The 26,297-nt window shown below is 35.1% G+C and overlaps 2 protein-coding genes across 2 annotated transcripts; one reads left to right on the top strand and one right to left on the bottom strand.

The window, feature by feature from the left end:
* Positions 1-12: 12 nt before the first annotated feature.
* LOC121738886 (zinc finger CCCH domain-containing protein 7) lies at positions 13-1,765 on the top strand. Its single transcript, XM_042131151.1, has 2 exons — positions 13-1,482; positions 1,513-1,765. The coding sequence occupies exon 1, from the start codon at positions 13-15 to the stop codon at positions 1,477-1,479; it is 1,467 nt and encodes a 488-aa protein (XP_041987085.1). The 3' UTR covers positions 1,480-1,482; positions 1,513-1,765.
* A 2,425-nt stretch (positions 1,766-4,190) lies between these two features.
* Positions 4,191-12,732, bottom strand: LOC121739213 (tether containing UBX domain for GLUT4). The gene is made up of 8 exons (XM_042131566.1): positions 12,522-12,732; positions 12,204-12,396; positions 11,841-12,057; positions 11,376-11,751; positions 11,010-11,204; positions 10,442-10,604; positions 9,126-9,309; positions 4,191-4,415 (listed from the first exon to the last, which is right to left on the bottom strand). The coding sequence occupies exons 1-8, from the start codon at positions 12,600-12,602 to the stop codon at positions 4,316-4,318; spliced, it is 1,509 nt and encodes a 502-aa protein (XP_041987500.1). The 5' UTR covers positions 12,603-12,732; the 3' UTR covers positions 4,191-4,315.
* Positions 12,733-26,297: the final 13,565 nt, after the last annotated feature.

Genomic DNA, 26,297 nt, shown 5'->3' with positions numbered 1-26,297 from the left:
AAGAAGACGGAAATGGAAAACCAAAACCAGAAAGTGTATATTAATCCAAACTTCAAAAGAAGTGGTGCACATTTAAACCAGCACTTCCCACTCATTGTTCCTAATATAGTGCCTCAAAATGCAAGAAAAATATTTGTTAATCCTAATTTTTTTCCTACAAATAAAAGTATCAGTTCTACATTTCAAACAGTTCAACAAAAAAGCTCTGGACAGCAAACAATATCAAAAAGTTATGTTCCTCACTGTACTCAAAATTCTTCATGCTCCAGCAGGATAACGAATGTGCAAAGTTTAACATACCAGGTTGTTCCAAATCAAAGTGTATGTCACCAGCAAGGTTCTAATAACTATGAAAATATTATTAACGATTACAACAAGCCTTCGGTGCTCAAAAAATACAATGCAGTGTCTAGAACAAAGTCCAAGTACACCTTTATACGAAATAAAAACTTGGTACCCATAAAACGAGCGGACAATTTTAACGTAACTCAAGATATACAGAAACCAAATCTAGTCCCTGACATCACAGTTCCACTAACTACACTACCTGAAACGAAATCGAGATATTGTTTAATTAGAAATAAACAGACCTGCGTAAATACAAATAGTGTTCATTTGAAAAAGAATACTATCAAAGTGAGCAAATATAAAACGATTACAATTAGTACCTTTAAAAAGGAATTAAAAATACCCAAGCCATTAACTAACAAATTTTCTTACCCATCACAAAAGACAAGGGTCCAGATACAAAAGCATGCACCTCTTAGATCACCCTTACAAAGTAAATACAAATATAAAAATATTGAGGGTAGTCACAAGTTTAAAGATGAGACAAAAGAGTTTAAGCTAAATTCATCAATTAAAAGAAAAATTCTAAATAGGCCACTTGTACTTGGCAAATACAAACTTAATAATATTCCATGTCCTTTGTTTGTAAAATATGGTAAATGCATTAGAAAACTGAAAGCAAGATGTAACTATCTTCATGATAAGAAACATGTGTCACTTTGCAGGAAATTTATCAAAGGTCTCTGCCATGATAAAAATTGTTTGCTTTCTCATGAGCTTTCCGACAAAAAGATGCCAACATGCTACTTTTATTTGAGAGGAATGTGTACTAAAGAAAATTGCTCATATGTGCATGTCAAATTAAATAACAAAACGAAAATATGCCGGGATTTCTTAAGAGGCTACTGTGAAAAGGGGGAAAATTGTCTAGAAAGACATGTACTACCTTCTTTTATTAATAAAAAGAAAAAACTTAAAGAAAATCAATTAAAAACGCCATCAAAGGTTACAACTAAATTAAAGAGGAGTCTAAGAATATCAAGTACACCAAAGGAAGAAAAGTGTACTAATCAGAATGATTCCGATAAAAGATATTATAAAGATAGTGTGAATGATAATGAAGAATGTGAAACAATCAAGCCCGTAAGATGTAAATTAGGTACACTGCCATCTTATATCCAGCTGCAGTAACAGATATGAATTTAAATGCAAAAAGTGCAAACAATCATGAAAATTACGAGTGCTTAGAGGAGGTATTTCCTCTTTTGTTTTTATTCTAGCTCTCTAAATGGCAATAAACTTTAAAAACAATATCAAGACACAAAGTTGCATAATTATTGGATTATTGGGTATGTTTATTTGCAACTAACATTTTATAAGAAGTTTCGTTATTTGGCCATATTATCTTTCCATCAAGATATTGTCTTGTAGATATGATATTGTACAGTTTACATATACGAATAAAATTTTTTTTAAACATGCTTTTTAATTTTTTATGCAAGTACTAAATTTCTCCGGCGCACAAATGACACAAAATTGGTTCATAAATAATTCTTGCTTAGCATGAAATAATATGAGGTGCAAATGTATAAATCATTTTTAAAATAATAACTAGCTATTTGACCGAGCTTTGCTCGGTATTCGATAAAACACGATTCGATAAGATCGATTTATCGCCCCCGAAACTCCCTATATACTAAACTAGCGACCCGCCCCGGCTTCGCACGGGTATAAAATATATTTACCACTGAAAAAATGATTAAAAATATCGATTCAGCAGTTTTGATTTATATTCATTATAGCGGTCGCCCGCGGCTCTGCCCGCTGCAAAAAGCATACCCAGGAAAGATTCGGTCAGCAAAATGATTGCCAGGTCAATTCAGACTCCGACACTACCATCGACGACGCAGTCATTATACGCAGGCTGCATACCTACTGCACAGACTGTCTTCCTCCCGCACGCGCACCCCCGCCTTGGGGACGCTCACTTTCGTAATATTTTAATTTCGCCATAACTTCTAAACCAAAGGTCCAATTTTAATCATTCAAATACCAAATATTATCTACATAAAATGTACTTAGTGATGAAATAATTTATTTTGATAAGGATTATTAATAGCATGAGTAAAATAAATGCATTTAAATGTAGTGCACAAAAAAAAAGAAAGATTTTTAAATAAAACAATGGTTGTTGTGCCTCACTTGACATAGATAGGTATAGTGTGTCGCAGACATTTTTGTAGATATTTATAAGATCTACATTTACTTAGAAAGAACATTGTATGGTTCTATCTTTTACGTGGGTCACACTGAAAGTGTTTAGAACTAGCTGGTTAGAAACATTACTAATGAAAACTTTTTTTAAATTACAATTTTAGAACTCTTTGGTAACATAATCTGGTATATTACATTTATTTGTCATTTGTTTTGGTGAATTGGCAGCAAATCTAAAACTCTTGTTACACGTGAAAATTAACTTAACGCGAGAAAATTTTCAATTAATGATTTTTTATGACTTTCGTTGTGGGCTTACTCAATAACAAAGCTTTGATAGGCTGCTATTACCACTTCATAATGAAGCCCCATCTCGTGTCACTATTTACAATTGGTTTAACGAGTTTAAACGTGGACGTAGCAATCTCAGTGATGATCCGTGTGAGGGACGTCCTTTAACAGCGACTACTGAAGTTAACATTAGTGTTGTGCGACGCATGATAGAGGGAGATAAAAGAGTGACCTACCAGCAGATACGGGCAAGCCTAGGCATTGCTATGAGTCAAGTTCAACAAATATTATATGAACATTTAGGCGTCAGGAAGCTTTGTACCAGATGCATTCCCCATACTTCAATCGACGACCAGAAACGCCTTCGCATGGACTGGTGTCGCCAAATGTTAGATAAGTTTAACGGCGGTGACTCAAATGCTGTATTTGACAACCTCACAGGTGATGAAAGCTGGATATATTGCTACGAACCCGAAACCAAAAGACAATCAGCTCAAGGGGTGTTTCCTTTCGAGGTTTGGCCAACTAAGGTAAAGAAAGGAAGAAGTCAAGGCAAAAAGATGATTGCCTCATTATTTGGTAGGAAATGTAATTTTGCGACAGTTGTGCTAGAAGACGAAAGGACAGTTACTGCAGAATGGTATGTCAATCGCTGTGTGCCTGTCGTCTTGGAAATATTTCGACAGCAGCGCCCTCGAAGCAGGACACTCCTTCACCACAACAATGCTTCAGCGCACTCCGCGAGACGGACTGTTGAATATTTGACTATGGCACGTGTTGAGATATTGAGTCATACGCCATATAGCCCTGGCCTGGCGCCCTGCGGCTTTAATTTATTCCCAAGAAATAAAGATAAAATTCGAGGTACTCGCTTTACGAGCCCTGAAGATGCGATGAAAGCGTACGAAAATGCCACAGAAGAGACCCCTAAGGAAGACTGGACTTACTGCTTTTTCGGTGGTTCCATCGAATGTAACGATGTGTAGAGAGGAACGGAGATTACTTCTAAAAACAATAAAAGTATTGGCAACTTTCTACATTAAGCCGTTTTTCATTTTCTAAACATTTTCAGTGTTACCTAGGTATAGTTAGGCAGCGTACGCAAAATAAGTTTATTTTCCAAAATAAAAAGTAGCCTATGTTACTCCTAAATAATGTAGCTTTCGAATGGTGAAAGAATTTTTAAAATCGGTCCAGTAGTTTTTGAGCCTATTTATTACAATTAAACAAACAAACAAAGTTTACCTCTTCATAATATTAGTATCTAAGATTTCATGAAAATCGTTGGAGCCGATTCCGAGATTCCAATTATATATATACAAGAATTGCTCGTTTAAAGGTATAAGATAAGATAATTAAGAGCCAAAACATAAATAAGTAGAAAAAAAAAGAAGTACTTAAATAAAGTTTAGCAATATTTTAATAAAAGTACTCATACATTGTTATCCTCATTGGACAGCCGGATTATAAGTATAAATTGTGGTGATAATATAATTAAATAGGAGGTTTATAAATGATAACCCTACTTCTTAAACCACTTGGGCACCTTACTCTCCTTAGACTTAGATGAGCCTGCACCAGATGCTGGATTTTCATGTTCTAATTTTCTTCGACTAGGAGCTCTGAAAATACAAAAACATATTATTATATTATTTTAAAGACCAAGCTGATTGACTTTTCGTAGAGAAATGTGCAGTGTGATATTGGATTATTATCATTAATATTGGATCATTTATAATATGATCCTATATATATATGAGATGAAACGCATCTACTTGGAATCGTATAAAAAAACGGAATATTAAAAGCAATTCGAATCTAAGAATAATAATATTTATGGTAAGAAATGTCGCAAAAAGTAAAAAATTCAATGTGGTACTTTTTCTCTAGTTTAAAAAAATGTAATTTATGTTAAATATCAATAAATTTCAGTAAATAATCGTAATTTTGAATGTTTTACCAAGTTTCGGTTTCGGTTTCGGCCGAAACTAAGAGTAAGGCCGAAAGTTCGGTTTCGGTTTCGGTTTCGGCTGAAAAATCAGTTTCGGTCGGACACTAAATTATTTACTGAAATTTATTGATTTTTAACATAAATTACAACTTTTTATACTAAAGAAAAAGTACCACATTGAATTTTTTACATTTTGCGACATTTCTTAAAATAAATATTATTAATCTTAGACTCGAATATGTTCCCTAGAATCTTTTTTGCACTATAATCCGTTCCTATATCTACTAAAATCCGTTTTTTTATACGATTCCAAGTAGGTGCGATTTCACCAAAGAAATTGAACGCACTTAGGGCATACTAAACCGGTTTCAAACGTATTTAAACACGTTTATAACAGATATGAGAAGATTATAAAATCCATTTGAAAAAAAACGATATTTACATCCCTGTAGGAACACATTTAATGAGAACTAATTTTTATAAAACGAAGTTGTGTGATTGGTGAAATCCTCCCTTAGACATTAACGACGTACAACTGAAAACACTATTAATTACAGTATATTATTTTTATGGGAAATATGGACACGACCACGGTCGAAGTCCAAAACGAAATTACTGAGCAAACTTGCAGTTGACGTCACATTTTTTTTGCTCCAGAAGGCGTTTTGCCACTAATCCTGAGGGCCGCAAGAGTGATGCTTAGGGGGAAGTGGACTAGATAAGATTCTAACAGGGTAGGAACGGTCTAAGAGATTGCGTGTCCATAGTTAAAAGCTAATTTTGTGGGATATGAGCGTGGTCGAAGGAAGATCTTCCGACCGGGCGAGGTGTTATGCTCGGTCAGGCCGATGCGGAGTCGCCCAGGCCGCGGTACATTGCGGCTAGTGGACGAGGTACACGATGAGGCGATGCTGGCTGGCGCGGTGCGCAAGGGCGGGGAGTGATGATGATGAAGGAGGCGTGTGCTGTCAAGGGTCACCAATGTGGGATATGAGCGTGGTCAAAGGAAGATCTTCCGACCGGGCGAGGTGTTATGCTCGGTCAGGCCGGAGTCCACGTGATACATTTCAGATGTCGTATCGAAGTTTTCTAAAGCGCGTCAGTATATATATATACTGACGCGCTTTAGAAAACTTCGATAGCGCGATGCAGGAATGTTAGGCGAATTGTGGGTTTTTTTTGTGTGGGCGCCACAATTTTAAATATTTAAATAAAACGCGTGGTAAAAGGAAAAAGTGAGGCGAGATGATTTACTAATAAATCTCACAAGATAATATTATATCCTATAATCTGACAGTCAAACAAAATTCTTAAGTAAATAAAGTTCACACACAATATAATCAATTTATCATAGTATTTACTAAATAGCTTGTTTGGGAAACATTGTTATATTGTTATAATATGTAATAGCACGTAATTTGCCAATTGTTATGTATATTAAATAAGCCTGCGTTTGTCGTAGAAATAAATATATGTTTAAATATAAGTTTATATAAAAATAAGTTTAGACAATTTAATGAAAATAAAACGAAGTGCTGATTTCTGATTTGGGACTAATCTGGAACACAATATAATCTCAAAACTAAATAAATAGATGGTGGCGAACTGAGCCGGGGCCTCGCTGGCAAGCAACCACGTCGAGTTAACTGTGAAGTTTACCGAACGACGCATGAGTTTCGGCGGGGCCGAAAGTTTCGGCTATATTTTGGCTGAAACCGAAACTAATGCCGAAACTAGATTTTTTGGCCGAAACTGGCCGAAACCGAAAGTTCGGTCGGTCACTACTAATTAGTGTACTAAATCGGAAAAAGTGTGGCTTCTGACTGACTAAATCAGTGTTGCCAGATGGTTTCAACCTTTTATCTGTAGTGGGAACTGCTAAATCTGTATTAAAGTCAATATATATTATGTTATACAATTTGGAATCCATTCGTGGGTAATTTCTAAAGTCTGCCGGGTTCCAAGTAGTTCAGAAAGTTCATAATTCATAATTTTTCGTGGAGCAAAAATTCTTTCAACCATCTTTTTCGCCTTTTATTTATTTTGATTTTCATTGAGCCAAAAGATAAGCCTATGAGAAGACCAATTTTTTGTTGCTTTGACAGAACTGGAGCCATTAACCGATTCAGTACGGATGACACGGGAGCCGTGTCATAAGCGTTTTTAACGTGTGGCGCATGACACGGGAGCCGTGTCATTTGAAAAACGATTGTATCTCCCTCAAATAACACTTTAGAAGGTTCTACTCTGAACAAAATCATCTTAATTTTTCACGTAGAACAAGCCTATAGGCTTCACCTCTGAATATTCTGAGATTTGAAAAAAAAGTAGGTGCCGTCAACCTTTTTAAAAGGTGCATTCATTGTGGATTATACGGCAGCCGCGTCTTATGGGTTTTTAACGTGTGGCGTATGACATGTGAGCCGTGTCATTTAAAAAGCGATTTTATCTCCCTCAAATTACACTTTAGAAGGTTCTACTCCGAACAAAACCGTCTAATTTCTACGCAAAACAAACTTATAGGCTTCCTCTCTAAATATTCTGTGAATTGAAAAAAGTAGGTGATGTCTCCTTTTTTAGCCCACCGTACATTATCCGAAATTTCTGATCACAAAAATTTGGACGCCCGCCGGCTAACTAGCCGCCAGCTAACCTAATCGCCAGGTCTATGACAGAATAATGTAACTGCAACTTATAGGACTGGTACTGACTTCAAAATTATGAAGATTGAGAACAGATATACTGAGTACAGAATAAGAATTATTATTTAATACTTTTTAGTTCAGTTCAGAAAATTACTATTGTTTTTACCTTGGAAGTCAGTTTTGATTTTTTTGTTCAAAAATAATAATTTTACTCTTTTTAGTTATTCTTAAGGTTTTCCACACAGTTTTGGCGTTTTTTATTAACATAATTGTCACCAACACACCTTGGTAGCCATAACATCAAATTCGAATAATAGTATTATGCTTTAAAATAACAAAATAATATTAAAATCATTAGATAAACTACAGAATAATGATCAAAAACATCAGTCTCGATCGATAAGGCTATGAAAAGTACTAATAACTGGGTCATAATTTGATGATGCATGGTGTAGTGTTGATGATGATGATTAATGTAATCAGCATAGTAGCTTATGATTTTCGAAATCGAAACTCCCAAACACGTATCTACAAGGAATCAGGAGTTCTGTTCAGCAGTCAGCACAATCGGGACCGTGGTATACCATGGTGCAAAATTTTACTTTTTGGTATAATATGATCAAAACACATCCCATAAAACCAAAATAACCATATGTTCCCATTTGATTTTCAAGAAGTCCCCTGGATTCCTCATGGTTCCCATCATCAGATCACCACTTTTGTGAACATGGTACCAACTCGGAACCGGATCAATCGGAACAAATACCCCATACAACAAAAGAAAAATTTTGAAAATCGGTTTACAAACGGCGGAGTAATCGTTGTCCTCTTTTTTGGAGTCGGTTAAAAAAACTTAACAACGAACCTCTTTAAATTTATCTACGAACGTATTATTTACTTTGGAAACCCAGATCTATTTAATATAGGTAGGTACTCATTTTTCTAACTTTGAAACATACAAAAGGTTTGCAACATCTGAATAAAAAATTCGCTTACCAGCCATTTTCAGGTTTACACTTAGTAACACTAGGTACTCGAAATCAACTCAAAACAATGTAGCCTTCCGTCAACAACAATGGTTTGGGATCAACTAAATAAATCAAGTTAATACAAGCGTAAAAACAAAAAAAAAACATAAAGCATTTTGAACGTGGCGGTGACACGGTAGCCGGGTCATCTACTTCTATGGCGTATGACACGGCTCACGTGTCACGGGAAAATTGTATGCCGCCACGACTGAAAGTCTTCAAAAAGCTGCGCCGCATTGAATCGGTTAAGAAGACGTCTGGCCAAAATCGCCGCGTCGTCACAACTGATTTACGGCCGTTCCCAATATTTGATCTATCTCTGGTTTTGCCCTACTAGAGATAGGAATAGCTCACATTAGACATAAAGTGAGCTATTCCTATCTCTAGTAGGGCAAAACCAGAGATAGATCAAATATTGGGAACGGCCGTTAGTTACTAAATTATGACAAGTGGAATAAGAAGCATCTAATTAATCTTCTTTTTAGGATTTTAATTAGAACTTCTAAATTTAGTCAAATGGATTAACAACTTTAGGATGGTCATATAGTAAAAAAGAAATTTTCAATATTCCACACCCTAGTCAGTTCAATAAGCTATCAAAGTTTGTTTGCCAAAGATACTATGTATTTCAAACAAGTGTAGTCACGGGCAAAAGCTAGTTATAAGTAAAAAAAAATATAGAAATATCAAAACATTCACAGTACCAACCTGTATTTTGAAGCAAGAATACAAGCAGCATCACTAGATGTCTTCTGTGAGTATATTTCTTCCTTTAGGTATTGTTGATTACAAGTATCGTCTGCCCATTTGAAATGCATAAGAACGCATGGAACAAATTTTGCTTCCAGCAATGTCATCTTTGGATCAAGTGTTTCTTTCAGTGGAGTTGAGACTGCAATTTTTTTTGTTATATTAAATATTAAGTTATCATGATTTATCGTAATACGTAATATACGTCAACTTGGGGAAGTCCGTCTGGGGGGTAAGTCCATCTAGCGGCAATAACTTCCATATTTTAACGACTAGATTCATATGGCTCAGTGGGTAAAACAGTATTGCAGAGTTAGTTTGATCTAAGAAGCATGTCGCAATTTTTTTCCCGTTTTGTACTCGTATTCAGAGTGTAAGTCTCTGCCAAAAAATTAAAAAAGTGGCAATACGAAGGATTTTTTTGAGTTTCTTGGATTACGTAAGTAATTTAGTAATCCTTTTACTTATTACTGGTGTTCAATTCGTTAATATCGCTTTAATTTGGTTATTTTCACCTGCAAAATATTTCTTACCTAAAAGTGCAATAGTAGGAAAGTCCGTCTAGCTTGCATATGGAAAGGCCGTCATATGCCGGTCTTACCTCCAATCAGATATTGTCAACCTTTTCAAACCTACTAGATGGCATTGCCCATAAAGTGGCCAAGTCACAAGTGCGTTCGAAACCTGACCTCCACCATCGAAAATTATGATTTTGGGCTCATAACTTTATAAGTAAATATGTTCTTTTATAACGTTGTTATATTATGGATTACCCATGTCAAAAAAATGTTTGATAGCCCTGAACCCAAACACATGCCGGACTTGTCCTGATTATATTTTTTTACTCCATAAAAACTAAATGAGGCTTTAAGATTATAACAGCATAGTTTCTTTTTCAATTCCTCTTACTTACAGATGTCACTATCTGGCTTTTAGTCTGTTTAGTGTACATACGATGTCGAAAATCGCCTTTAGACGGACTCGCCTCAAAGACTGGGCAAGTCCGTCTACAAGACGTTTCTTTGAAATATCAACTATATTTTCCACACAATTAATGCGTGGGGACATCTAACGTCTGTATTAGGTTTATAAAAAAATACTTTGCCATCTACTGTGAACACCGTCTTTCTAGAGTCATTACAGAAGAAATAGGGGCAGCTCAAAGCCAACTTCAAATAAAGTGTGCTGGGCTTACCCAAGTTGACCATAATTAAATAATATTGCATACTAATGTAATATTGTAATAAAAAGAAACAAGAATATTGCTTACTTACATATATGAAATGATTGGTTTGGATTGTGTAAATGTTCTTTAACAAAATTGAATACATCTTCTATTGTGTTACTGGGACTAAAAACTCCTTGTAAAATTATCCTGTCTGGAAACTGTATTCTTACTACTGTGTTTTTATATGTGTTAGCTATTTTAGTTACTTGCTGAAAAAACATTAAATTATTTAGGCAAATGAAAATAGACAACACACTAATAATCCGTTCTCACAATCGATTATTAGCTATTGTGCTAGTACATACTTTGATTCAAATTCATTCAACTTGGATTTGAAAAGTTACCGGCCATACAGGTTAACTTGTCTTGTGTAAATCACAAGAGGTCCCTGTTCAGGCCCAGTCTTAACAGAGACTGGAGAATGAAAACCCAAAACTGATGATTACAATTTGAATGTTATTGATATTTGGACCCTTGAAGTAATACAAGTCCGTCACCAAAGAAAAGCTTGACAGTGTAGTTACACTTGCTACAGTATCAGTGCCTTTCTATAGCGCTGGCAATGCTTATTGTGCTGGTATAGTAATAACAATGTATAATTTCAAACTTCATACCTGTGACTGGATTTCGTTACGTTTAGACGATATAAGTAAAGGAATATTTTCCAATTCAATACGATTTTTTTGTAATTCATGATATATTTTTTTCACTTCGTCAATGCTCAAGTCATAAAAATCATCAGGTAGATCTGCCAGTTCATCTTCATTTTGGTCAGGTTGCATAAATGCTATCGCTTTTTGTGGACCCACCTAAAATATAAAATTTTATTAGCATACAAATGCTTTTATTCTAATTTCATATTTTTATATAATCCAATATTATATGGAATTCTATTTGATTGAAACTAACAAATGACATGTAACTTTAAAAATAGTAAATATTTTTCCCTTAAAAGAAAAGGAGTATTTAAAGAAACTTACAAAAGACACTTCATCTTCAATACAAAGACGTCGTTCAAGAATCTGCTGATCCATGACAGGCAGGCATGCTGTAGCACATTTGTTTTCATCAATTTTAATTTGTTCCTTTACTGGTTCTACTTTGTTGATAGGATTCAATTCCTCCTTTTCTTCATATTGTTTGATATCATTTTTAGTATCTTTTACTATTTCTGCTTCTTTTTTCAATAATTTTATGGGGTCGAAATGGTTAGAGTTATCAATTTCTTTCTTAATTTCTGATGGGCCTGCTTCATCCATATTATTTTGTAAAGAAATATTGATTTCTTTTGAATTACATTCAGTTTCTGGAATTTTTTCTTGCACCTTCCTGTACACTGATGAAACATTGGCCTGTCTGGAATAGAAAATAACAAAATATTTTAAATATTGAAATTAAAATATGTAGGTAATTGAATGAAAAAAAATAATTAAAATGCTACTTACTCTGTATGTATTTTGTCTAGTAATCTTAATATAGCTCTTCCAGTTAACAAACCAAGCTGTCTCAAAGTCTTCTCCTTGAATGCTGGCAGGCCAATTACTTCTTGTCTCATGTATGTTATCATTGGATTTTGTAAGCTATTAAGCACCTCAGGTGCTAAAGCTATGACTATGTCATGTAGAGATGTATTTGGTGAAAAGTCCCCTGTTCTTCTTTCACCTTCATTTAAAAATGTTTAAATATTACTCACACTTTTTGCAATTTTAACATAGTGTAGTGTACATAATAGAAGAAAGTATAATGAGCCTTATAATATATTATATAATCCAACACATACTGAATGTTAATTAAAAGTAGTACATTACCATCTTCTAAAGTTAACCCTATTGTCACATTTGATTCTACTCTCTTCTTTTCTGCTTCCACCATTTCAAGAGTAGCTCTATTTGGTATATTACAGAATCTTACTGTTGTTGTTAAGTCCAGGACATGATTATGATGTTTTAAATCATAATCGGACGCCTCATATCCTTGTTTAGCGCAAACATCCTCTAAAACCTGCAAGTACATAAGCATTGGAGCTAAGCAACGCTTTTCATCTAATATTTAAAACCTTTTTTTAACTATTGGATTAAAATTCCTCTTGGAATATAAATGTAAAAATGAAATACTTATTTTGGTACCTTCAAGAATGTAGTATCAGGAGTACAGTGTACTTTGGTTCTACGACCATTTGGTGCCAGTACGGTCAGGTCCCGAGACATTTTATTTTCGCAAAGCAACAGTTCGTAAAAATCAAAATACTATTCTTTATAATCGTTTAGATATCGTTTGAATGATGAAAATTTAAAAGCCGATTTGTGTTTTTAGATGTAAAACAAGTGCAAAATTGTAAATATCATGCTTTGTCAACTGTCAAGTTGACAATGAAACTATATTTTTTTCTGTAGTAAAAGTTAAAAACGGCGTGACAGGGCTTCATATATCGTTATTTTTTCGTAACGTTACTGCTTCTGTGACATTGATAACCATAGATATAATATTATATACTGTTTGATAACGGATTTTATAACGGTATGAAAATTTCTTTGGAAAAAAGCTTAGACCAAACCAACGCGACCAACGCGACTGCGAAGCGGGAGCGTCTACGGCGCGGCGGACGCTACCCATGTAATCTTATGGCGCTGCACAGTGGCGAAAATACCGAAAAACATGGCAAAAACCTAAATTCTATTAATTTGTTATGAGAACGTTTAAACTAATATATAAATAATGGACCGGCTCGACCGGAGAAATACCACGTTCTCACAGAAAACCGGCGTGAAACAGCGCTTGCGCTGTGTTTCGCCGATTGAGTGAGTTTACCGGAGGCCCAATTCCCTTCCCTATCCTCCCCTATTCCCTTCCCTTCCCATCCCTACCCTCCCCTATTACCGTATTCCCTCTTAAAAGGCCGGCAACGCACCTGCAGCTCTTCTGATGCTGCGAGTGTCCATGGGCGACGGAAGTTGCTTTCCATCAGGTGACCCGTTTGCTTGTTTGCCCCTTCTTTTATAAAAAAAATAAAAAAAATAATAAGAATAAATAGTTTATAGCTCAACGTGATCAGTTTTCTGGGCAAGGCTGTCGATTATTATTCAAATAATATTTAAAAAATGTGATGAATTAAGTATTTCAGTAATCTAAATGACAAATTTTTTAGGCCATGGCTATTTTCTGTTATGTAAATGATCAAAAGCCACGCTTTTGTCAAAATGTCTAAATTTGCACGTCTTATCTTAACAAAAAAAACTTTTTTTAAATATGGCCTATAGCCATAGACATAATATATACTGTCGTAACCAAACAGGAGGAGTCTAGACGTTCGCCTGTGGATATATTTTTATGTATGTTCAACGATTACTCCGCCGTTTATGAACCGATTTTCAAATTTTTTCTTTTGCTGTACATTGTATTGTTCCGAGTAGGTATCATGTTCACAAAAGTGGTGGTCTGGTGATGGAAACAATGAGAAATCGAAGTGACTCCTTGATATTCAAATGGGAACATATGGTCCCAGAAAACGTTCAAAATCTTTCGATTAATAAATTTAAAAAAGTAGTCAAAGAACGTTTTGTGCCAAAGCCAAAATGATTTCATAATTGATGGCACATCTTGGGAGTAGAATGCTGAATGACTGCTTGCAAGGCTACTTCTACATGACTTACAATTATTATGTATCTATCTATGTTTACATTGTATAATTTTTAGTTACAGCATTGTAAATTTTGTTTTAAAAGATTATTTTTTTTCTCACTTTTTTTGGTAAAAAGTGGGCGTGCGAGTTTCTTACGCCGGTTCTTCTCGTCGGCTTAGTTACCGAACCGGTGGTAGGCACCATGTATTCTGAAAATATATTTTATTTTAGATTTGTTCAGAAATAAAGCAATTTTGATTTTGAAGAAAAAAAAATTAAAATCAAAATTATGAAGATTGAGTACAGAATAAGGATTATTTAATACTTTTTAGTTCATATAAGTATAATCTTAAATGAACTAAAAAGCATTAATTGTTTATAATTGCTTATTTTTAATAATTGCTTCAGTAACAAGTGCAACAGTATGTCAAACTTACTGGCACAAATAAAGTTGGGATAGCTCCTTTAACCAAAATAGTATTTATTCTAATTTTTCTTTAAAAATTTTCAATGAAATGTTTGCTACATATTGTTGAATTTTTCTTGGGATTCCAACCAGCACGCATTTTATTTCAGCCATTTTCCTCTTATTAGAGGATCTAAGGATCTTGAGGATCCTCTGTAAAACAAATGATTATGATATATAAATATAAACCTTCCTCTAGTTTTAGAGTCACTCTATATTATAGTAGTTCTATTATATTAGCTATATTACACTATACTATATTATATTAGTTAAAATAAGATAATATGTCCTTTTTAGTCCGGCCGCACATTTTCCGAATTTCTGATCCCAAAAATTCGGACGCCCCGCCCCGCTCATACATTTTGACACGTCAGAAATTCTTTTAGTATGATGGGTCTACAACAAAATGTATGAACAGAGTGCGTTCCGCCGGGCGTCCGAATTTTTCTGATCAGAAATTTCGGATAATGTGCGGCTGGGCTTAAGGTGATAAATATAAAGGTAAATGATTTTTATTTTAGATTTATGTGATTGTAAAATATCGATAAGCGTATCGATAAATTTGATTCAAGCACTAGCGTATATGTAAAAAATTTTGATGAAAATTTTTTCTTCAAAATTTGTTTAATATAGGAACAATAGTACCTTTAGTTACGCAAAATATGAAAGTAAAAGGGAGGATTCACAATATTTTATTTGAAAAAGAGAACTAAAGACCAGAATATAGCAAAAATAAACACATCGTAGCAATTAGGACATGAAGATTAATTACGGGTGAAATGTATATTTTTCAGGATTATTCCTATGATTTACACTGCAATCACTCACAGCACAAGTTATTATTGTTATATATAATAGTATTTGTTGAAAATAACATACGATTTAAATAATAAATTGCAAATACCGAAAGGGCATAAAAACGATTGAAGACTTTTGACGACCTGTCAAATAAAAGTTGTTACAATTTTCATTAGACTGCCTCTCTCTTTTCATCTTGTTATAATTCCATAAAGGATTTTCTTCTCTCTCGCACTCTTTGTTGGTCTTTAGCATTATAGGTTTATGCCTATAGCCTTTTCTTATAACTGGGCTATCTAACACTGAAAGAATTTTTCAAATCGGACCAGTAGTTCCTGAGATTAGCGCGTTCAAATAAGCCCTTCCAAATAATTTCCCCCCGTTTTTCCACATTTTCCTCTATTTCTTCGCTCCTATTAGTCTTAGCGTAATAAAATATAGCCTATAGCCTTCCTCGATAAATGGACTATCTAACACTGAAAAAAATTTTCAAATCGGACCAGTAGTTCCTGAGCGCGTTCAAAAAACAAACAAACTAACTAACTAACTAACTCTTCCGCTTTATAATATTAGTATAGATTATTTTGTTCTAGTGTATCGTTTGGTCGCATTAAAAATTACCTTGGTTTAGCGAACAGATGTATAACGCTTTTATTATGACCATTTCCAACGATGGATATGGCAAGAAATATTAAAGAAATACTTATATACAATGAACGTAATATTTAATAGTAAATTAGACATTACGACATTTGCAACCCTAAAAAAAATATGTGTCATAAATCATACTTTCTAGGCAAACTTAATTATATATCTTACTTCCAGGAATGGAATCCACAGCAGATATTAACAGGATTTGTAGGAAAATACCACAAAAAATTAATTTTACTCCAAGTTGAAAAAACACAAAACGCATCCGCCCTTCGACTAGTCACACTTTGGACTGAGTTTTAACAAGCTAGGGGCAGGGATGTTGGTCGACTCCGACGCAGATAGATAGCCCGGTCTATTGTCTTGAGTCGCACAAAAAAAAAAACTGGTTTCGGATTACTTTTAGATTTTTAGTTTTTGCCATGTTTTTCGGTATTTTCGCCACTGTGCGCTGTGTACACCTGCGTGACCGCGAGTCGCGACGCGGGATGGTCGCGTCGACAAAGCGAGACGTGCGCGTCAAGTGCCAGACGTGTGTTTTGAGGTGTACATAACTAGACTTCTTTTTAAAACCTTTTTTATAATATTACGAGCTTTTGCCCGCGGCTTCACTCGCGTTAAGGAGTATTATTATATACAAACTTTCATCCTCTATTTGAACCCCTTGGGATTGGAATTTATCAAAATCCTTTCTTAGCGGATGCCTACGTCATAACTCATAACATCTACCTGCATGCCAAAGGTGAATGCCCAAAAAAACCCATGGTCGATTGAAATAATTTATATGCAGCAAAGTAGACCATTAATAGTTTGCACATCGACGCTAACTTAGACTGGCATACACAAATTGCTAGCGTCAGTAATAAAGTCACCTACTCTTTGCGAGCATTATACCGACTTAAAAATTTCTTACCATCGTGTATAAAATTGATGCTAGTTCAGAGTCTTATACTCCCAATAATTGATTACTGTGACGTTTGCTATCTTGACCTTAATGCGGACCTCCTTAACAAACTAGATCGTCTCCTGAATAGCTGATAGCATTAGATTTGTTTTCAGCCTCCGCAAGTACGATCACGTCTCCTCCTACCGCTCAAAATTACGCTGGCTCCCTGTTCGCCAACGCCGATCCCAGCGGGCAGTGTGCATGCTCTATTCCATACTATACTCCCCCTCCGCTCCCAGCTACCTAACTCCTCTTTTCGAATACCTAGGCAGCAATCATGACAGAAATCTCCGTTCCACGAATAATTTACGCCTCCAATGTCCTCCCCATAGTTCCACTCTCGTCCACTCTTCCTTTAATATTCAATCAATTCTCCTTTGGAATTCACTTCCAAAAGAAATTAGGATGTCCAAAACTAAAGAATTGTTCAAACGTAAAGTTCATGAACATTACCTTAAATCATTAACTAAATGAGACAACAAAATCGATATTAATTAGTTATTTTATCTATCTATAATCTATATATATGTCTACTTATATTTTATATTTAGTAGTTTATTTTATACATAATATTTATACTTATTATAGAAGTATATATTTCAAATATGTATTATGTTTATTTTATTTTGAATTAAATATATATTACTATGTTGTACCTAGATATGTATTTATATTATCATAATGTTAATTATAAGATGTTTTAATCCCTCTGTCCTCTAAATGTTTGCATCTACCTCACTATCTCTGCAACACCCTAAGGTTTGGCTGGAAGAAAATGCCACAAGGCATTAAGCCCACCTTTGTAATACAACGTGCAAAAAGTTTTTAAATAAATAAATAAATAATAGTAGATTGTAAATATGTAACTCATTTTATTCAAAACCATAACCGTAACTAATAATTTGAAAAAATAAATCTGAGATTTTGAGACAGCGCTTTGAATCAACTATGTAGTTTCTTCCTTTAAAACGTTTCTCCGTAAAAACGATGGTGACACGTATAAGATTAAACAATTTAGAGAAAATAAAGTCAAAACCGGCCGAGTGCGTATCGGACCACGAGCAACATATAAGGTTCCGTACTCCGTAGTACCGCCAGTTTTTGATATTTTTTCTCTCAATCGGAAAATGAAAATATTTTTAATTATTTTTAACAAAAAATTAAAACCGACTTCCAAGGTAAAAACAATAATAACATCCTTATAATATGAACTAAAAAGTATTAAATATTTTTTCCTATCTAATAGTGCCTTTTTCCGAATTCGGCTAAACCTCAACTATTTCTGTACTCAATCTTCATCATTTTGAAGTCGGTACCAGATAGCTGAATCATTAGTTCTCTGACAGAATATTTAAACTTTTGGAACTGGCACCGACTTCAAAATTATGAAGATTGAGTACAGAAATAGTTGAGGTTTAGCCGAATTCGGAAAAAGGAACTAATAGATAGGAAAAATTATTTAATACTTTTTAGTTCATATTATAAGGATGTTATTATTGTTTTTACCTTGGAAGTCGGTTTTAATTTTTTGTTAAAAATAATAATTTCACTCTTTCTAGTTAGGTACCTACTACCATCCACATCCACCTTACCATCTTACCATCGCGTAAGAAATTACTTCAACCCCTTATAATATTATCTTAATCTTGGTAAATGTTTACAAACCTAACCCAATTTATTTGACAAACTACTACAAAAGAAAGTCGACGGAGCCGCGCTACGCGGCCTAACGCTAACCTAACCTACTTTTGGACTTTCTAGATTGTGTTTGTTTTTGTTTTGGCGGGGGGCAGGGGGGGCTGCGCCCCCCTGTCCCCCCTTTCGGTATCCGTGGCTGAGTAGTTAAGTAAGACCCACTCATCACAGCCTTGAGATGTCTTAAAAATACTTCGTAAACATCAGAAAACAGATGATCTTATATGAAGATTACGAAAATCTCAAATTTCCTCTAAACCGAGAGTTCACTGGCGGTGGAAACGGTAAGTAGGAGTTTTTCTCACCCAAAACAATCCACCTTAACCCATGTCACCAACATTTAATTGACGTAGGTTCCTTAACCTTAGCCAAATTTTTCTAAGTATTTTCGCCATACTATAACAAGGGTCACATTTCGGCCTGTCTTTCGACAGGGGTTGATTTTTGAGAAAAGTTTATCTGAGCTTTTTTGCTCCCCTTGGCGCCCCCTATCGATTGGTATATTCAAAAAGGGTGGTTATAAGAGGTTAAAATTTTGACTTTTTTTTATGAAATAAAGGGGCAAACGAGCAAACGGGTCACCTGATGGAAAGCAACTTCCGTCGCCCATGGACACTCGCAGCATCAGAAGAGCTGCAGGTGCGTTGCCAACCTTTTAAGAGGGAATAGGGTAATAGGGGAGGGTAGGAAAGGAAAGGGAATAGGGGAGGGTAGGGAAGGGAATTGGGCCTCCGGTAAACTCACTCACTCGGCGAAACACAGCGCAAGCGCTGTTTCATGCCGGTTTTCTGTGAGAACGTGGTATTTCTCCGGTCGAGCCGACCCATTCGTGCCAAAGTATGGCTCTCCTGTATGCCTTACGCTCTGGAGTAAAGGTTGAATTTGTTACTTATGTTCAATTTTGTGGTACATGAAATATTATGTATTTTTAAACAACATTATGAAACAACATTAAGTATAATATTTTTTTATATTAAAATCGCTTTGAAATATACCAAATAAATAAGGACATAACGTGATGACTGATGATATTTTATGGTGTTGTGTGTATATTGTATCCATATACAACCATGTGAGTTGTGACATTGGTGACCCTGACATGGTAGTGATGATGATGATGATGATGAATGTAATTTGCATAGTAGCATATGCTTTCAGTTCTTAAAACAACGTCTAAGCCCCCAAACTTGTATCTATAAGGAATCCGGAGTTCTCTTAGTATCTTCGGAACCATAGTATACCTTGGTGCAAAATCTTGTGTTTTGGTAGCATATGCTTAAGATGCTTCTCATAAAATCAAAATCACCATATGTTTCCATATAAATTTTGAGGAGTTCCCTCAATTACTCATGGATCCCATCATCAGATCACCACTTTTGTGAAAATGGGATCAAATTGGAGTGAAACCTAATATAACGAAATAAAAATTTTGAAAATCGGTTCTCAAACGGCGGAGTAGTGGTCGAACATACAAAAATAAAAAATAAAAATATCCACAGCCGAATATATAACCTCCTCGTTTTTTGAAAGTCGTTTAAAAACCTATCCAACGACACCTCACACGGTGGGGTGGATGCGAAAAAAAATTCATCCCCTTGAAAGAGACAGAACAAAAGATCTTATATACCATTTTGTCGGCATCATTAATATGTGCATTCATGCCGAATTACAGCTTCGTAGGTCCTATAATCTCTGAGCAAAACCGCGGTCCGCGGACAGACAGACGGATAGACACACGGGCGGACGGACAGACGAACGGACAGACCGAAACTATAAGAGTTTCTTGTTGACTACGGAACCTTAAAAAGAGATGTCGCCGTACGTTTTTCGGAAGAAAGCGTATTCCCTCTTAAACGCACCCGTAGCTCTACTAATGTTACGAGTGTCCATGAGTGACGGTAATTGCTTTCTATCAGGTGACCCGTTTGCTCGTTTGCCCCTTTTTTTCGAAAAGACGTAGATAGTTAACTGATATCATGACGTAATATTCGTAAAATTACATTGTACAGATTCTACCATTTCTATACCAATCTGACATTCTATACTGTTACGGAACATGGTATACGGACACGTAGTGCCATCTACCGACAAACCAGCAAAACTTACCGAGGGAACACAGGCAACATAAATCCCCTACTCAATACTAGATGGCGTTAGCTGCGCTAGTACATACTCGAATAGACTGGGCTCGAACTTTCTAGAAGTGTCTTGTTTACGTGTTTACCGGTTTATTTTGTTTACGTGTTTAGTTGTTTATGTTTATTGTGGTACATGCTCGAGCCTCCTAGAAAGTTCCGACACTTGTTTACTTGTTTACGTGTATCGGGAACTTTCTGGAATTCGTCTCGCCATATAAAAAGCCGCAGGTAGACGGCGCGGCAGTTCAGTTCGATCTGAGCGATCTTCGAGGCGACAACAAGTGATCAATAGCGAGTGAACCAGTGAAACCTGCGACTTGGCTACGACCTAAGACAGTGATAGTGCTTAGTGATTGGACCTAGTGATTAGTGTTTGGACTTAGTGTGTGCTTGTGTGACCTAGACGTGAATAAAGTCTTCAAGAGAGTCAGCAGGTCTTTCTCTCCAAATCCTTCGAACCCTAGCAAGTAACAATACTTTCAGACATAAAAGTGATAAATAACACGAATATAAGACTCAGTAGACAAATATAAATGTTTTTTTACTACGTTCTAATCGTCACAATATCGTATGTAGCATCATAACGTCCTAAATATCATAGATTCCTATAAGAAAAGTCAATTGGTTACGATAGTTTTTAAAGTACTTGGTGATTGTTTAATCCAAAAAGGACATTGTATTTGGGATACCGTAGATGTAGTCTACTATGCCACATATAAATGGTTTGAATCGATTACGAGTTTTTGGTCCATACATTTTTGGGCATTCACCTTTCAGCCCGATCCGTCCAGTATGGTCCAGTGCCCAGTGGTTTGGGCTGTGCGTTGATAGATCACTATGTCAATCAGTCAGTCAGTCACCTTTGAGTTTTTTTATAAATAAGAACTTAACAACTCCTTATAAATAAGAAATTCATTGAAAAAACATTTTCCAGTAGACCAAACTGTAAATCTAAACCATTCTCGAATCTCCACGAACACACACAAAAAATTTCATCAAAATTGGTCCAGTCGTTTAGGAGGAGTTCAGTCACATACACACGCACACAAGAAATATATATAATAAGATAGTCGAACTGTATACTTATATTATGATGTATTGTGTGATGCTAAAAATAAATCCATTCTTATTCTTATTCTTCATAGGTGAGTCCAACTCGCTCTTGGCCGGTTTTTTGGGTTCCGTACGCAAAGGGTAAAAACGGGACCCTATTACTAAGACTTCGTTGTATGTCCGTCTGTGTGTCTCCAGGCTGTAACTCAAGAAAGGTAATAGCTACAGATTTGAAATTTTCACAGATTATGTAGGTATATCTGTTGCCCCTATAACAACAAATAAGAAAAATTTAAACGTGGGAGAACCATGCTTCGGCACGACCGGAGAAATGCCACGTTCTCACAGAAAGCTGGCGTGAAACAGCCTTGCTTGCGCTGTGTTTCGCCGAGTGAGTGAGTTTACCGGGGGCCCAATCCCCTACCCTATTCCCTTCCCTACTCTCCCCTATACCCTTCCCTTCCCATTCCTACCCTCCCCTATTACCCTATTCCCTCTTATCCTCTTCTGATGCTGCGAGTGTCCATGGGCGACGGAAGTTGCTTTCCATCAGGTGGCCCGTTTGCTTGTTTGCCCCCTTATGTTATTAAAAAACAAATTAAAATTAATATTTAATTTCCCATACCACAAATGTGATTTTTTTGCCTTTTTTGCTCTATATTAATATTTAATAATGACAACAGGTAGGTACTTGAATTTTTCACAAAATCCTTAATTATATGTTTACTTTAATATTTAATAATAAAATTTGTATAAAATAAAAAAATAAGTGGGGCTCCCATACAAAAAACACAATTTATGGCCTTATTTTGCTCTATAATGGTACGGATAACGGAACCTTACGTGCGCGAGTCCGACTCGCACTTGGCCGATTATTTAAATATTGAAGGGCTTTCTCTTCCCCTTCCCCTCTTATTTACTAAGGTTGCTTAAAAACTAGAGTTTTTTTGTAAAATCAGGCGTTCTATTACTTTAAAAAAAGGCAGTTTATAAAGCAACCTAAATATTGTGTTTTTTCCAATGACTGGCACTGTCCAATAACTAGTCATTTACCCTACTTTATTTTAAATCGAAAACTACTAAATTTAAAGTTGCATGTACGGGGAGACATAATGACGTCACATCAACATTTTTGGGCTGGTCGAAACTCCAATATGTAGCGTGATTCTTGTCGGACAAGTTGACCACAGGTTTTACATTAACTTTATTAAACAAATTTGAATAAAAATAAAGTTGTATATACGAAGAGCCATAGTGACGTAATATCAACATTACTGGGCTGTCGGACACTCCATACGCAGCGTGATTCTTGTCGGACAAGTTGACCATTTTTTGAAAAAAAGCTTTTATTTAAAATAGTATAAGTAGTCTAAAAAGAGGAAAATAAATTTCTCCTTAAAAATTTTAACTATTAAGTTATAATCCTCAATATATTATACAATTTGCATGATAATAAAAGCTTGTCGCGCGATTTGTAAATAGACTAGTACCAATTTACATAGGTATAACTATATTGTAACTGAGTAAATTGATATAAGTAATATTTTTATTTTAATAAATTTATCAAGTATTAATTGTTAAGTTGATTATAACTTAATAGTTAAAATTTTTAAGGAGAAATTTATTTTCCTCTTTTTAGACTACTTTTTTTTTTTTTTTTAAAGAAGGCAGGTCACTGTAGCCCTGACGTCACTGCGACCCATGAGGATCTATTGTGACTCCTTCGCACTAGAGTATCATCCCCAACCCTATACTGCTCATAAATTGAACGATATGGTTGGGGATGGTGCCACGAATTTCCTCTGTGGACGAGTATTCGTGGCGACCAAGGTGCCTGTTCCTGCTCTGTAGTAGAGCAGGGCAGTCGAGGAGAAGGTGAATAGGTGTTTCATCCTCCTCCTCACAGAATCTGCAAGTCATAATGAGGAGTTCCCTCGATTATTTATGGATCCTTCATCAGATCACCACTTTCGTGAATATAATACCAAATTGGGATGATACCCTACATACCAAAAGAAAAATTTTGAAAATCGGTTTACAAACGGCGGAGTAATCGTTGAACATAAGAAAACGAACATAACACCTCCCCCATTTTGAAAGTCGGTTAAAATTGTAGCCTATGTGTTATTCTGATGTATAAGCTATATTATTGTAAAGCTTCATTAAAATCAGTTCTGTAGTTTTTGCGTGAAAGAGTAACAAACATCTATACATCCACACATCCATACATCTATACATCCATTCATCCAAACAAACTTTCGCCTTTATAATATTAGTAGGAAGTAGGATTACTAGCTGTTTGACCGAGCTTTGCTTGGTATTCGATAAAACACGAATAAAATACATTTTCTAAAAATGATTCCTAGCTAGATCGATTTATCGCCCCCGAAACCCCTACATACAAAATTTTATGAAAATCGTTATATATATATATATATATATATATATATATATATATATATATATATATATATATATATATATATATATATATATATATATATATATATATATATATATATATATATATATATATATATATATATATATATATATATATATATATATATATATATATATATATATATATATATATATATATAATTGCTCGTTTATAGCGTAGGATATAGCTTAGTAGCAATTCGTAACATATTTTACAACCGACAGCGTCTCGACACGTGTGTCGTGACAGAATCTCCGAGGTCTGATATTAAAGGTAGAAAGGTAATATCTGAAGCTGAACACTCTGTGCCTCGGCCCCGCATTAGTCAGCAATCAGAGTACTTGAGTTCCTGACATTAGACCATTTAGAATTTAGATTCATAATCTTCTCATTCATAAATTCATAAATCTCTTTCTTCTAGGTAAACAAATTGTGGACTGTAGGAATTCAGAACAAGCCAAAATAAAAGCCGAATACTTAACGGATATAAAACTTTGTTTTATATCCGTTTAAAACTCTGCTTTTTAACCGACTTCCAAAAAACGAGGAGGTTATAATATATTCGGCTGTGGATATTTTTTTTATTATTTTTATTTTTGTATGTTCGACCACTACTCTGCCGTTTGTGAACCGATTTTCAAAATTTTTGTTTTGTTATATTAGGTTTTATAATTGTATTTTCTCTTTTTAATGAAAATGTACAGTTTCATTAAAAAGAGAAAATAAACTTTCAAAACCATTAAGTTGAGTAGAACTCTAGATACTATAAATTTCAGGGATGTTGCGGATCCCGATTTTTTCACATCCGCGGATGTGAATGCGGATGCGGATTTTAAGGAGCTTACATCCGCGGATGCGGATGCGGATGTTTCAAATCCTATATAAATATACGATACTAGCGGGCCCGACGGACGACGTCTCGTCATAATCATAACAGCCATATCTATGAAGCTTAATTTGTCAATAGCGTAATGACATAATTCTATACGGTGGTAAGGAATTCTTTATTTTTCTAATTATCCACGGTGTTTTTTAACCGTATTGTGAATCTAAGACATTCTCGAACCTATTAAATAAAACACAAAAAAATTTCATCAGAATTGGTCCAGCCGTTTAGGAAGAGTTAAATTACAAACACACGTACAGAAGAGTTATATATAATTATGAGCATTTGCCCGCGGCTTCGCTCGCGTTAAGAAGTATTATTATATACAAACTTTCATCCCCTATTTGAACCCCTTGGGGTTGGAATTTATCAAAATCCTTTCTTAGCGGATGCCTACGTTATAACATCTACCTGCACACCAAATTTCAGCCCGATACGTCCAGTGGTTTGGGCTGTGCGTTGATAGATCACTATGTCAATCAGTCAGTCACCTTTGAGTTTTATATATATAGATATTAAGATAAATGAAGAATTAATACAATAAGAAAGTATGAATATCATTTTTATTTATATGTGTTACTAATTTGTTTTATCGTACTTTTGTGATACAGAAATAATTATTTGTAAATGAAAATTAAGTGAAATTAATTCCCCTATTTTTAACCTCACCAATTTTTATTATTATAACACTTAGGGCCTGTATCACCACTTTCTGATAAGGCTATCCACCAATTAACTTGACAGATCAAGTATGGAGAATCTGTCAAAAGTTGTGAATAGTCCTTATCAGAAAGTGGTGAAACAGGCCCTAAGTTAAAAATAGGAGCATTATATTTAATTAATATTAAAATTGCCACTTTTTCCGAGTCAAGGCAGTTACGCAGAGGTTCGTAAATCAAACCCGCCCCTTTACTTTCTGGTCGCAACTCGTATGACATCCGCATCCGCATGAAAATCCGCATTGATTTAATGCGGATGCGGATGCAGATGCAGATGTCCAAATTTGCGCGGATGCTCCGCATTTGCGGATGCGGATGCGAATATTCGCAACATCCCTGGTATAAATTATTATTATCTTTTGTATTCGAGCATTGCAACGTAGTTTCACGAGTAATAGGGAAAATATCTGAAAATATGTGTGTAACAAATAAATTAAATATATTACGATGGATGTTGCTAAACAATATAATATTAACAAACAGCACGA

The sequence above is a fragment of the Aricia agestis genome, chromosome Z, assembly GCF_905147365.1.
Source record: "Aricia agestis chromosome Z, ilAriAges1.1, whole genome shotgun sequence".
Taxonomy (NCBI): Eukaryota; Metazoa; Arthropoda; class Insecta; order Lepidoptera; family Lycaenidae; genus Aricia; species Aricia agestis.
The sequence above is the reverse complement of the archived record's forward strand: the minus strand, read 5'-3'. Positions and strand labels throughout refer to the sequence as shown.